General features: G+C 52.2%; 1 protein-coding gene across 1 annotated transcript; it reads right to left on the bottom strand.

Moving 5' to 3' along the window:
* Window positions 1-1,052: 1,052 nt before the first annotated feature.
* Window positions 1,053-2,952, bottom strand: Fzd10 (frizzled class receptor 10). Its single transcript, XM_021163674.2, has one exon. It carries the CDS (start codon window positions 2,935-2,937, stop codon window positions 1,189-1,191), a length of 1,749 nt encoding a protein of 582 aa, XP_021019333.1. The 5' UTR covers window positions 2,938-2,952; the 3' UTR covers window positions 1,053-1,188.
* Window positions 2,953-14,181: the final 11,229 nt, after the last annotated feature.

The raw sequence follows: 14,181 nt of genomic DNA, 5'->3' as shown, positions 1-14,181 counted from the left end.
CCATGTCCAGCCAGCCTCACACACTCAAGAATCTGCTCAGAAATGGAGAACGCTCCCCTCACCAATGTACAGTGACTAGCAGCAAACTAAAGAATGTCTTTTATTTTTAATAAAATAGTGAAGCATGAAAAATATCCTATATTACAGATATACAGAGGCAGGCATGGCCCTCCCTGGCTGGAGACAAAGTTTGTCTTCCCAAGTGCTTCAAGACCACTCATGGAAATCATTTGTTTAACAATTCAGAGAGTCAATAAGCCCTCTGGTGCTCTCCACTGGCTTTCCCCCCTCCCCCTTCCTCTCCACAAATCAGTCCCAGTGTGTAGAACACACTGGCTTGGTTTCCATTAAAAAGCCACAAAATGTATCAGGCTGAAGGCGCCCCCCCCAACCCCCAACCCTGAGGCTTGAGCCTCTAAATTCTTTTGTTAGATGATCTCTTTTGTTGCCTTTTATTTACAACAAAATACTTTTTTTCTCTCTCTCATTTGTTTTGCTAGGGAGAGGGGGAAAATGTAAAAAAAAAAAAAAAAAGTATTGCACACCATTTGAATTCTCCAGTGTTAGATCTGCAGTGGGGTGAGAGGGTAGGGTGGGTTCTGTGTTGGAGAAACAGCTATGAAGGCTGGGGAAGTGACTCTCTTTTAAGGGACCTGCAGGCAGACCTTGGGCTTGGGGGTCACCTCTTTCATCCCCTTTCCTCCTCACCTTCCCTCCCACCCATACAGCAGCCCCGCTGGGGGAGGGAGGGAGGGAGAGCAGGCCCTTGGGTGGCTCACTGGCTGGCCCCTAGGAAAGCTCTTTAGCTTACAAAGGCGCTCTCCAGCCTCAAGTTTATGCACAGGCAGCAAAGCCTTCCGAATACACAGCTGTGTGTTTGAGGCCCAAACAAAAGTTTTCTGGAGGGCGGTTGAATCAACTACTTTACCACAAATTAGTTACACAAGAGGCTCCTTCCTTAATGAGCGACCCTTCAGGGAGGCAACAAACTGAACAGAACCCTTTACATTCAGTTGTTCTGAACCTCAAGGTAGACTTCATATATGTGTAAATATATGCATATATATGCATATACATACACATACATGTATATATATTCTTTTTACTTTGATTTACCAACAACCAGCCAACCAAGAAAAGCTGCCCATTTGGGCTCCGACTGTCCTGTTCTTGCAGCCAGCTCTGCCTTCACACGCAGGCTGAAGGCTGGGCCGGCAGCTCATACTTCCCAAGGTGAGGTTTTTGGGGGTGCTGGGCTTTTTTGTAGATCCCTGCACTGGTGACCACACTGGCTGGTTTCCTCCGGCTTTTTCTCTTTAGCCCCCGGCTGCATACGTGTTGCCAGGACTGCAGGGTCTTGGAAGTCCAGACCCACACCCCACTGGTGATGCCCACCACCAGCAGCATGGACACTTTGACCATGAAGACCTCCACGGCAGGGATGGAGGTGGTCATCAGGCAGTCGGGTGTCTTGGTCTGATTGTTCATCTTACACTTGTGCTGGGTGGCCAGCATCTTCCAGTAGTCCATGTTGAGGCGTTCATAAAAATAGCAAGCAATCACACAGGTGGCCGGCACAGTGTAGAGGAGGGAGAAGACCCCTATGCGTACCATGAGCTTCTCCAGCTTGTCCGTGTTCTCCCCACCCGTTTTCATCACCCTCCGGATGTGGAATAAAGCCACAAAGCCGGACAGGATGAAGGAAGTGCCGATGACTAGGTAGCAAGCCAGCGGGACCAGCACGAAGCCGGTCAGAGCATTGACATCCATGCTGCCCACATAACACACACCAGTGAGCTCATCCCCTGCCACCCTGCGCATCACCAAGATCAAGATAGTCTTCACAGCCGGGATGGCCCAAGCTGCCAGGTGAAAGTAGCTGCTGTTGGCTTCAATGGCCTCATGGCCCCACTTCTTTCCAGCAGCCAGGAACCAAGTGAGGGTGAGGACCACCCACCATAAAGAGCTGGCCATGCCGAAGTAGTAAAGTACCAAGAAGACTAAGGTACAGCCCGTGCTTTCCAGTCCTTCCTGGATAACATACAGCTGCCCGCTGTCCCGGTCACAAGCGATGCTCTCCGCGCCCGCGAAGAGGCGGATGATATAGCCCACCGAATAAACGCAGTAGCACATGGAGAGGAAGATGATAGGACGTTCGGGGTACCTGAAGCGCGATGGGTCGATGAGGAAGGTGAGCACGGTGAAGGCGCTGGAGAAGAAGCACAGCACGGACCAGATGGCCAGCCAGACCACAGCGAAGCGCTTGTCGTCGCGGCTCCAATACACATCCACCCCCGGAGTGCAAAGCGGTGCGCAAGATTCGCTCTTCTCCACGTGGTGGAACTTGCCTGGGTTGTCACAACCTGCGCGCCCCGGAACCCCGTCCTTTAGTGGGTGCTCCTGCGCGCTGTGGGGCCTCTGGGGCCTGAAGAGCGGAGGAAACATGCCAGAGCCCCGGCTGGGCTCATCCGAGCCGTTGTTGGGTGCCTCCATGCACAGGTAGTTGGGATCGTTCTTGTTGGGGAGCTTGCTGCAATCCAGGGAGTCCGGCCACCTGAATTTGAACTGCTCCATGATCGGCGAGCACTTGAGCCGGGCCTGCTCGCACATGACTCGGCAAGCAGGGATGGGTGTGGAGACCTGCTCGGTGCACATGGGCGCGTACAGCGAACACAGGAAGAAGCGGAGGTGGCTGTGGCAGCCGTACTCCACGAGCGGCGCGAACTCGTGCAGTTGGATGGCCGCCTCGCGCTGGTTCTCGTGACCCATCAGGTTGGGCATGCGGGTGGTGTTGTAGCCGATGTCCTTGCACATGGGAATCTCCACCGGCTGGCACTTGCCGTCTCCAGGGCGCTCTAAGTCCATGGAGCTGATGGCCGCGCACGAGCCTATCATCACCTGCAGCACCAGCCACAGGCGCGGGCCCGGGAGTTGCATGGTGGCGCCCGCAATGTCCCAGCGCCGCTCAGGGCCGCCGCTCCCGGGCACGGGCTGTTGCTGCTGCCCGCGGCTCCGCGCCCCGGCTCGGGCCCCCGCGCATGCCCATCCAGTCTGGCGGGAGCGCTCGCGGCGCCCGGGGCCACCGCGGTGGGCGCGCGGCCTCAGCGGAGTCGGGGGGCGGCGGGGGAGGGGAGCGAAGTTTGCAAACAATACGGCGGAGCGAGCGCCGCTCAGCGCGCAAACTTTGGCCTCTTCTTCCGGGCGCGGGCGATCGCGGACCGCAGTAGGGCAGCGCGGGCACACCGTGGCCCCCGGCCCTGGAGCTCCTCCCTCCCGGCGCCCGCAGCTGCTTCCAGCTCGGCGTCCCGGGATGAGAAGACTTGCAAAGAGGCAAAGGGTAGCAAAGAGGGGGAAAAAAAAAGCAAAGCCGATTGGTGACAGGCCCCGCCTCCGCCCGCCGCCCCGCCCCGCTGCTGCTTTGCATCAGAAAGCCTTGCGCCCCGGGCAGCCTCCGCCCTCAGCCCCAGCTCGGGGCTGGACCCCAGCCTCCAGCCTCACCTCCTGCCGGCCTCTCTGCTTGCCCTCCCCGCCCCAGGGGGGGTGTGGGGGTGGGAGGCCTTGAGATTGTCCCCGGTACCCCAAGGACGCCGAGGTTACGGGAAGTTTGGGGACCTGGGTAAGGGTGGTCCTCACCCGGGGTTGGGGGCTGGGGACGCATCTTCTACTTTTACGACGGAGCCTTGGCGGAGGGCACTTTCAAAGAGACACGGGATTTGCGTTTTATGACCGTGCTCATAAAAAAGTGGCCCCTCGGCTTGTAAAGCTGCCCGCATCTTCCCGGGGGTTTGCTGCCCGGGGCGCGGAGCTAGGACTCCGAGGAGGGGCTGCCTTTGAAATTTCAAAAGGGCCGAATGCAGGGGAGGGGGAGGGGACTTGGGAAGCCGGAGTTTAGGGCCTCTTCTGCAAGGTCTACTCAAAGAAAGAAGGGAGGGGGCGGGGAGGAGACTTTCCGGGCCGCTGACACCCCGCATCCCGGGAAGAGGGGCTTGGCTTGAATCGTGGTGACCCTTGCTCCGCCAAAGCCACCATGTTGGGGACCATCGCGCCAAGCCGGCTGGTGGTTTCTCCAAGCGGCTGGATTTATTTATTATAGGAAGTTGTGTATTTATATTATTTGGCGAAAGATGTGCTCGGCCTGCGCCCTCCTGGAAGGCGGAGGCTGAGCCCTGGCCTACACGCGCACAGCTGGTTCCCACGCAGAGTAGTGGGGCCTCTCCGTGCCTTGCTATGCTGACTCCTGCCCCTTGGTTGGTTTTGGGCCAATCTGTGATAAGGACACAGAGCTTCAACCTCCTTCCCCCGCAAAGGGAGTGAGTGCACCATGGGAGCTCACCCACCGCAGTCCTTGGATGTCCAAGGGATCTGGGGTGCGGCACCTGTCGCGGACTCTTGGCTTTGGATAAACAGTCCTCAGGGCGGTGGCCCACTCTCTCCTTAGACCCCACCCCACCCCACCCCCATTCGGGTCTGCGTTTTAAGTGTCTGGGAAACTACTAGGACCTCCAGTGCGGACTCCCCCAACTGCATTGGTGCAGCTAAGTCCCCTGCTCATCTTTCGGACAGTCCTGCGCACCCCAGGGCCGAGTTAGGTGCACAGATGCCTGGAAGCCCTCAGTGGCTCCAGCCAAGCCAGGAGCGAGGCTACCCAGGACCCCTCCTCCCCGCCCTGCCTTGCGCTTCCTGCAGAGGATCGACTTCTAATTAAAACAAGGCTTCAGCGTCCCATCTGCAGGGAGTTCTTCCTCTTTACCCGGGTCCCTTTCATTTGTCAGACATAGCGGACAGACCGGAGGCTGGGACACTCCCAGGACCTGCTGAGTCCTGGGGGTGGGGGGCGCAGGGGTGTGCGCAGGCTCACGCCTCACCTTTAGACCCCCTGGTTCCCCTCTGCCTTTCACGGGGGGAAGTTGGATCCGTGGAAACAGCGGTCCGGAAGGCTGAGGTTAGCACGGTCAGAATCACCACCCACAACCGTGTTAGTGACCCAAGAAAAACCTGCGGTGTCCTGAGCGCTTGCGGCTTGGATAAGGATGGTTTACTTGGATATTTATAGTCTAGCACGCTGTTTTCAAAACCTTTTAAGTTAGGTAAGATTCCTGGGCCATCGCTTCGCTTTAAGACAGACTAGTTTGCAAGGGGTCCTTCCTGACACTTTTGCCTTCCTTCTCTCTCTCTCTCTTCCACACTCCCCCCCCCCGCCCCGCCCTGGAAGTAACCTGGGTGAGCTCAGCCCCTGAGCAGGGTGTGAGCTATTTGAGACTGCCCCACGTAATTGGTCTTTTATGCTCTGGTTACTTCTACAGCGTTCCGACCTTTTATTTTAGCCATGATCACTTTCACGTTCCTTTCTTCTCTCCACCCCCCCCCACTCCCTTTAAATATATTAAGAGAAGAAAGAGCTAACAGAATTTCTTCCATCTGCTCAACCTAGTATAGAAAAAGAAAGAAAGGAAAGCAACAAATACACGTTAGTATCTAAAAATAAGGGCCCCGAGATATCGAGAGTGGAAGGCAACTCTAATAAATGAAAGGACCCCTTTGATGGCTCCAGCTGAAAAGATATTTTATTTTTCTCTCTCCTGTGTGTGGGATTTGAGACGAGTGACTCCAGAGCAGCCGGGTCCCCTGCTGCTCAGCCCTGGCTCGGAAACCGGCCCCCCTCTGGCAAGCGTTATGGAGAGCTGGGAGGAATTTTATGGCTGTCTCTCTCCCCTCGGCTCTTTTTTTTCTTTTGTCTTCTTTGAAGAACGACTTTAGACATTTTATTTACATATTTAACCAGGGATAAAAGAGGGAAGAGAAAGCTTTGGGGTGGGGTGGGGGGGACTGGCCTGGGAATAGAGCTATGTTTAAATTAATGGAAATCTTATTAGGTTTCTCAAAATTTGAGCAAGGGTTTTTAATGAAACTTGATAATTAAACATGATTTTAAATAACATCCTAGAGCAAAGGGTACTTTGGACCCCAAATCTCCTAATATATCTATCTACGTGAGATTTCAAAATACTGTCTGTAGATATTAGCATAGAGTTCTTGCAAATGTCTACCAAGGAGAGTGCAGGGTATTCTGGAAGGAATACTCTTAAGAGTCAGATGGTGTCCTGAGCTAAATAATTTTGGAGGTGGTGGGGAGTTGAAAGGAAGGCCCTGTTTAATTGGTAAAGTCAGAAGTTAAAAAAAAGAAAAGATTCTCTGCCATGGGTCTCAGTAGTAATCAAAGCTGCCTCCTTCCTCAGTATGGGTGAAGGAACCATAAAGTCTTGAGAGGGTTTCCTGAAATAGGATTAGAGAGAATCCAAATAATCTCTTTAAGATAAAAAAAAAAAAGTACTGCGTCTCCTACAATAAAGAAAAATTAAGCCAGAAGCTTAGCCTGTTACAAGCTAATTGCAAGAGTAAACATGTGGGGTATGGGCAGAGATTATAGAAAGACATGAACATCCTGTCTCCCAGCTTGAAGATGAACCAGGGATCTGGCTCCTTAACGTTTGTCTTGGTAGCTTCAAGGCCATTTCTAGAACTTTCCTATTTGCGGATCCAGTTGGAAAGCTCTTAAGATCTCTGCATTTTCCAAACTGTCCCTTACAGCAAGGAAAGTGGTCTACTTACTGGTAATGGTCTCTTTAAAAGGCACACATTGAGAATTCAGTTTTCCAACCCACTAGGCTTGGTCCCACGACTGTCTCACAATCCCACCCCCCCCCCTCTTCGGAGGAGATATATTAAAGTCATCCAAAGTGATATTTAGTTAACACACACAAACATATGCTCCAAGCATAAAACACACACACCTCATACCACAAAGCAGTGTAGGTTGCCCCAAACTTAAGAACAAGTTTTAATTACACTTCAGCACATGTAAGATACTGGGTGGATGGGGGTGGTGAGGCGCAGAGAGAAAAGGCCCTTGGCCTCTGCGTTATAAAATGCATGAAGGAGTGTCCGGGCCGCGGCAGAACAATTTAGGCCGCTATTTTAAGGCCACTTCCCTTGAAATGTGGATTGAAATATTACCAGAGGTTCGCGGGGCGCTTTCGTGTGAATTGCAAATCAAGCATCGCTTTAATCCTCTTTCAAGGCCGGGCCTTGGATCGCTGGCGTCGCGCGGCTCCCCACTGCTTCTGGCGCAGAAGGGACCATTCAAGGGGGCAGCTCCCCTCCTCTGTTCCCACACTCCAAAAAACAACACCGCAGACAGACACCCTCCAACTAAATTAGATTAAACTCCTACTCTTCCACAGCGCATTAGCCTTTTTACAGCCCAGGCTTCTGCTGATCGCTCCTCCCTGTTTAAAGACACAGCGCAGCTTTTTCGGTCTCTGCCACCTCCACACAAACGTGTCGTGGGTGGGGATGGGGAGGGCAGTGGGGAATAATCTTTAAAAAGGTGTAAAGTGCACCAGGCTAAGTGACTTCGGATTGCAGGAGATACCTCTGTTTAAAACACGGAAGTGTGCCCCCTCCAGGGCTTTCAGGAACCCACCGTGTGTGCAGTATTTAAACCCTAGTATATAGAGTTTAATTAAAAAAAAATAAATGAGTAAATAAATAAATAAATAAACAAACAAACAAGTAAGTAAAATTTACAGAATTACCTCACAAAATGAAGCAGGCAAATGTGATTCTGTTTTGCATTAGTGTCCCAGAGGACACCGGAAGACAGTTTGCTGAAATTAACAGCCACTTCTACAGTTGTTCCATGGGCTCATGCGACTGAGGCCTCTGCCCCTCAGCTGCTAGGCCAGTGCCTTTCTTTGTCCACCACCCCAGTTACCGCTGCTTCTTTCAGCTTTATTCATTTCTTCAGTACCTGGGTTTTCCTAGTCTGGAAACTGGTCCATCATCCTCCCTGCATGGGTGAGGGAGCCCACCAGGATGACACAGTAAACTGGGGGCAACCTTGGACACAAAGCTGGGGCAACCTTAAGCTCTACCTACCATCACCGGGTCTGAAAAATCCCTCTACCACTTTCTAAAGCATTGGTTCTCAACTTGTGGATTGAACCCTCCCCTTAAGGCCCAAGGGTCCTTTCCCAGAGATTGAGTATCAGCTATCCTACATAGAAGATGATGTTACAATTCATAACAGTAACAAAATTACAGTTATGAAGTAGCAACAAAATAATTTTATGGGGCGAAGGTCACCACAGCATGTATTTACAGGATTGCAGCATTAGGAAGGTTGAGAACTGCTGGTCTAGAGCCACCTGACTAGGGCTGAGCTATTCCAGATTCTGGGCTTCGGTTTTCTTACCTGAAAAATAAGATCCAATCTAGTAAGGCCAGGCACAAGACTGTTTCCAAGATGATATAAAATGTCAGTGTATCGTGGGACATGACATTTTTCTTGGCTAGGGCATTGGGAAGGTGACAGTTTGTAAAGCACAGTAAATATAACCCAAGCATCACCCTGGTTGATCGTGATTGTTAATTCTCTAGGCCCCAGGATCATGTAGGAGACGCTCCTCAGGCCGCTGTTGTTGTGAGGGAGTTTCCACATTAGGTTAATGAAGTTGGAAGACTCACCCTAGCTGTGAGCAGCACCATCCATAGGACAGAAGAAAAAGGAGAAAGTGAGCCAAACACCAGCATCCATCTCTCTCTCTCTCTGCTTCCTGACCCGATGCAACTGTGAGCAGCTACCTCACAAACGGTTACTGTGGCTCCCCACCATGAAGGCCTGTGCCCTTAAACCGTGAGCTGAATTAAGCCCTTACATCGTTGCTTCTTGTTGGTTAGTCTGTCACAGCAAACTAATAGTAAGACAGAATCCCAGAAATCGATCATTTAAAAGCCAAGGTGAGTCACTTGGACAACGAGCCTTTGGTACATCCGGCTACTTACTGAGCTCCTGGGATAAACTAAGATACTTGATTGTACAGGAGCTGCTGAAGCAAGATGAGGAAGGAGCCTCTTCATCTCACAGATGGGAAACTGAGTCCCGAGAGTCACGTTATAGCTGTGATCTGAGAAGTCCCATCTGGTTCAGGGGTCCTGGGTGACATCTGCCTCGGAACAGCATGCACCCAGGAAATGTCAGCAACCAGCTGGGGTTTCCAGGAACAGACCCTGTGTAGCTGTCATCGTTCCTCCTGGACGGAGAAGAATCTGTGTTCTAGTCTCTTAAGAGGGCTGTTCAAAGTCAGAGATTGAAGGGGAGAGATGTTTATTTATGACCTCAGCTGTGGGATCTCAGGCTGGTTACTTAACCTCTCTGATCTGATTTCCCTCTGCATTAAAATGAAGGTAATAACATCGATTTTATTTATTTTTCTTAAGATGGAGTGAATATCAGACAGCTACAAGGAAGGATTTAGAAGCAGGCCACTTGGGATTTACTAGCCAGCAGACTCCCTGGCTAGTTGAGTGTGTGAGTGTTTGCCTGTAAGTGTACCTGTACACATGCCTACTTGGTGGCCGAGGAGGCCAGAAGAGGGTGGTCAGATCTCCTGGAACTGGAGTTATAGGCGGTTGTGGGCCACCATTTGGGTCCCGGGAAACTGAACCTGTGTCCTCTGCAAGAGCAGCAAGTGTTCTTAACGGCTGAGCCATTTCTTCGGCCCCCTTTCTTCAACTCTCCATTGTCCTGCTAGAAGGCAGGATGACTTCACCGACAACCTCATGCAGGAGTGGAACCAATCTCCTTCCCCGTGGGTGGCTGGGCATGTAGCTCCCTCTTTCTGTCTTGAGTGTTGCCAAGGAAAAGGGGCTGCAGATCTTCCCTGGATTGCAGAGTGGGAGACAAAGCAAGGGCCCCAGAACAGCTCTCTGGATGCTCCTGGCTACTGAATCAACTGCAGAGCGCCCTCTGTGGCTGGGGTCTGACACTGATACCCCTCCTGGCCTTATGGACACAGATCCAGCTCGGCCTCACAGTGAATTCAATGGTTCCTGAAGCTTGTGCTCTGCCCGCCCATCTTCATCCACAGGACAACTTGAGAGCCAGACTTCTCTCTGTGGTATGAGGTGAGGTAGAGATACCCTCCAAGGCCTGGTCTTGCACCCAAGGCTGCTGGCTTGTCCCTCTATCAGCAGACCCTTGGGACCCACAGCCTCACCCCTGTATTCCTTTGTCACATTCTTGCCATTGGTTTGCTGATGGGTCATTCTCTGTTCTTCTCAGGGATGGGGGTGGGGCGGGCAGGAAGGATCCCGGGAAGATGCTTTAGGAAAGAAAGCTCTGTAGTCTCACACTACGGCCTCCAGAAGGAGGTAGAGGGTGGGCCTAGGCATGTCAGCATGGAGAACAGCCGAGTGGATCTCCCATGCTGGGAGAGTGGGGAAAGTGGAAAGATCCAAGGGGCTAAAGGAGATGGATGGAGGTAGCTGCATCCTAGGCAGGACGGTTAGGAAGAGCATCGGAGCCAAAGGAGCAACTGAGAGAGCATCATGTGAGAGAGAACCACACGGGCTTCGGAAAAAGAATCAGCCTGCTGGTCAGGGCTCTGTCTAGAGCAGCGGTTCTCGACCTTCCAAATGCTGTGGCCCTTTAAAACAGTTTCTTGCAGTGTGACCTCCCCAGACCATAAAATTATCTCATCCTATTTCAGAGCGGTGACTTGGCTACTGTTTTGAATGATAATGGAAACATCTGATGGACAGAGTAGCTGATACAGGACCCCCTGAAGGTGTCACGACCCACAGGTTGAGAATGGCTGGTCTAGAGCCCAGCAGTGTCTGGGTGGTCAAAGAAATCAGACTGGAAACTAATCAAGGAAAGAGTGAATCCCAACAGGCCGCAGAGCAGAGGCCGTTCGGGGGATATTCTGGCTTACTTTGTCATCCGTGGCTGGGATAAACACAGCGACCAAAAGCAACCTGGGGAAGAAAACAGGTTTCTTTCATCTTACAGCCTGTCATGAAGGGAAGGCAGGAACCTGAGGCAGGGGTTGAAACAGAGACCGTGAAGAAATAATGCTTGCTAGCTTGAACCCCACGCCCTGCTCAATTTGCTCTCCACATCCCCCACCCAGACAGGGTTTCTCTATGTAGCCCTGGCTATCCAGGAAGCCTTTGCAGATCAGGCTGGCCTCGAACTCATGGAGATCTGCCTGTCTCTACCTCCCCGAGTGCTGAGACCAAAGGTATGTGCCACCTCGCCCAGCTCTGGCTAGGGATAGCACTGCCTACAATGGGCTGGGCCCTCCCACATCAATCATGAAGAAAACGCTCCCTAGACGACGGTCCAATGTGATGGGGGCATCTTTTCAAGGGAGTGTCACTCTTCCTAGATGACCCTAGCTTGTATCTAATTGACAAAAATCCAAACAGCACAGAAGAGAGACTCTTAGGCCTCATTGGCAGGTTTGGTGGGCCTGTGATGACTTTCTGAGTGAAAGGCAGAGCTCTCTGGGCTCTGGAGTAATGTATACTTCTATCTGGCTCCAGTCTTTCCAAATCAATGGCTGCTAAATCATGCCTGGGTCGGTGTAGGGGTGACAGAGGAAGAGCTCAGCTGAGAATAAGGCTGGGTGAGCTCTGGACCTGAGGTCAAAACATCAACTGTTGTAGGTTGGGCTATTCTGATAGCCAGGAAGTCAGCCTTGCGTATATGGAGATCAGAGGTCTTTGTCTTCCACTTAATATTAGATGGCTTGGGGTAGAATGGGGCGGTCTCTTGTTTTGCCTCTGTGTATGCTAGGCTCACTGCCCCTCGAGCTTCTGGGAATTCTACTTCTGCCTCCTATCTCACTGTGGGACAGCTGGATGGTAGATACTCTACCATGCTCAGCTTAAGTCCTGGGGATTTAAACCCAGGTCCTCGTGCTTGCATAGCAAGCTGTTTTACCCATGGACCCATCTCCCAGACCCCTCTACCTCTCTGCCCCCAATGCTTTTGTTACCCTGTCCCCCAGATCAGATCGGGAAGCTGAAACTCTGGAGCTAAAGGTAGCCCTGCCACACAGATGGCCAACACACTGGGCAGACCTTTGAAGCTGCCTCTCCATTGTAGTTGTTCAGGGCCCAGCACAGAAGCCCAATGGGCACCAGAGCCAAAGGGCAGAGGATGGGGAAGGGCAAGCTCTGTGAAGTCTGCAGCTGCTGTCTTCAGAGTGAGGGAGTCATGCCAGATTCCTCTCCAGCCCAGAGAGGCAGCTGAGTTTGCTGGGACTGAGACAAGTGAGCCAGGACTTGCCTAGCAAGTCTGGGCAGTCAGCTGTCACCTAACACTGGAGATGGGGGCCAAGATGCCTACTTGTCCGGGGAGAAGAACCTCAGGTATGACAGCCAGCTGCACTAGGTATCAGTTGGCTAGCTGTCATCCCCAGTCAGCCAGTCAAGTAAACACCTGGGGCTAGGCTAATGGGCACCGGCCTGCTCATCACCCTTAGGTAGAGGCCACTGTCATAGGCATGGGACCTCAAGCAGTGAGTACTAAGAAGGCCCCATGAGTGGATCTGGGTTTCATGGTGAAAGAGGAAAGTTACTCGGGGATTTTATCCTCCTATGGGGGGGGGGGGGGTTCAACCTCACCCAAGGATCCAGAGACCTGAGATATGGCTTCTCGCCCCACCCACCCACCGGGAGCATGGCAGCCATATTTGTATTTTTGGTGCTGGAAACAGGACCGTGATCATGCTGTTGTTCTAGTTGTGCCACTTGCTCTTCCTGATGCTGCGACAGAACACCCGACTCAAGGAGAAAGGGTTCGTTCTGCCTCACAGCTCTGGGACACCGTCCACTGTGGAGGGAAAGGCACAGCGTCTGGAAGTTGAGGCTGTTGCTCACAGGGTACTCAGACAGGAGACAGAGAGGGAAGGGTGCTGATGCCAGCTGGTGTCCCCCAACCTCCTCCTGGGGACACTGTTCCGAGAGGGCATAGAGTCTTCAGGAGGTGAAACGTCATTGGAGGAACTGAGTCTCATGGGCATGGCCTTAAGGGATACATGGGGTTGAGGAGGGAGGGTTCTGTTTGGCTCCCTGGGGTGGTGGCAGGGGTTAGGAGGTGGGTGGGATGAGGTGGGGAGGGTTAGAGTATGGAGAGGTGGGTGGGGTGGAGTGGGATGGGGAATGGGGAGGTCGGGTGGGGGTGGGGTGTGCTTCGGTTGGCGCTCTACTGTTCCTAAATAAATGTCAGTATGTGAGCACTGTGTGGATCCCACCAACACGATAGCCGGTGTGCTCAGAACCTGAGCCAAGAGAAATCCTACCTCTCTAATTCACTTCTTGTCTGGTTTTCAATCACAGTAATAAGAAATGAAACCCTGCTGCGACAGGGGTGTCAGCAGGTGGCTCTCCGTCGACCATAATAACTTTGTCTGATTATAATAACCTGTCCATCATCCTAGTCGCTATGATAAAACATGGACCAAGACCAAGCTGGGAAGGAAGGGTTCACTCCACTCTACCATATTAACTCACAGCAAACAATCCAATGGGGTTGGGCTTTTTTTGTTTGTTTGTTTGTTTTTATTTTGCTTGGTTTGGGTTGGGTTTTTTTGGTTTTTCAAGACAGGATCTCACTGTGCAATTCTGGCTGTCCTGGAACTAACTCTGTAGACCAGGCTGCCCTCGAACTCACAGAAATCCTCCTGCTTCTGCCTCCCAAGTGCTGGGGTTAAAGGCATGCACCGCCGCCACCACCACCCGGCCTGATGATCTTAACATTAGTGGGAGTCTGGTGCTCTGATCAGCGCCATTCAGAGGCACTAGCTAAGGATCGATTATGGAAGGAGCTGGGTCACTGGCTCATGTTTTCAAAATCCATGGATATCGAGGTGTTCTCCAGGTTTCAGCTATGCTTCCCATATGGACTTTTTGTGCTGCAAAGGTGACACTTCCTGCTGTGTAGATGGTTCAGAGAGAGGCAGGCTGAGTTCAGTCTCTGGACTCCCAATGCCTCATTCATGGCCCTGGTTGCTCACCTCGAATACTTCTTTGCCTCTCTTTCCTCTGCCCCTTTGCTGAAGCAGTCTGGTGTGAGCCTGGGAGGCCGAGGGCTGGAACTCTTCCTGTGTTCATGTTTTCAGAGATCTCTGGGTGGACCTTATCTGTGCCATTGGGTCCAAGCAATTCTTAGACACACTGCATTCAGGAAGATGGGGTGGGGTGAAGATTCTCAAATCCTAGTAGTCTCTAGTGGCGGTGTACAACAGCAGGCAGGTATTAGCTGGAACTGCAAGACCACAGCCAGAAAAGCTTCTGGGCTGAGTTACATGGCAGCTGAAAACATTGTGAAAG

This window comes from Mus caroli, unplaced genomic scaffold (assembly GCF_978045245.1).
Source record: "Mus caroli unplaced genomic scaffold, Mus_caroli_1 scaffold_4, whole genome shotgun sequence".
Classification (NCBI taxonomy): Eukaryota; Metazoa; Chordata; class Mammalia; order Rodentia; family Muridae; genus Mus; species Mus caroli.
The sequence above is the reverse complement of the archived record's forward strand: the minus strand, read 5'-3'. Positions and strand labels throughout refer to the sequence as shown.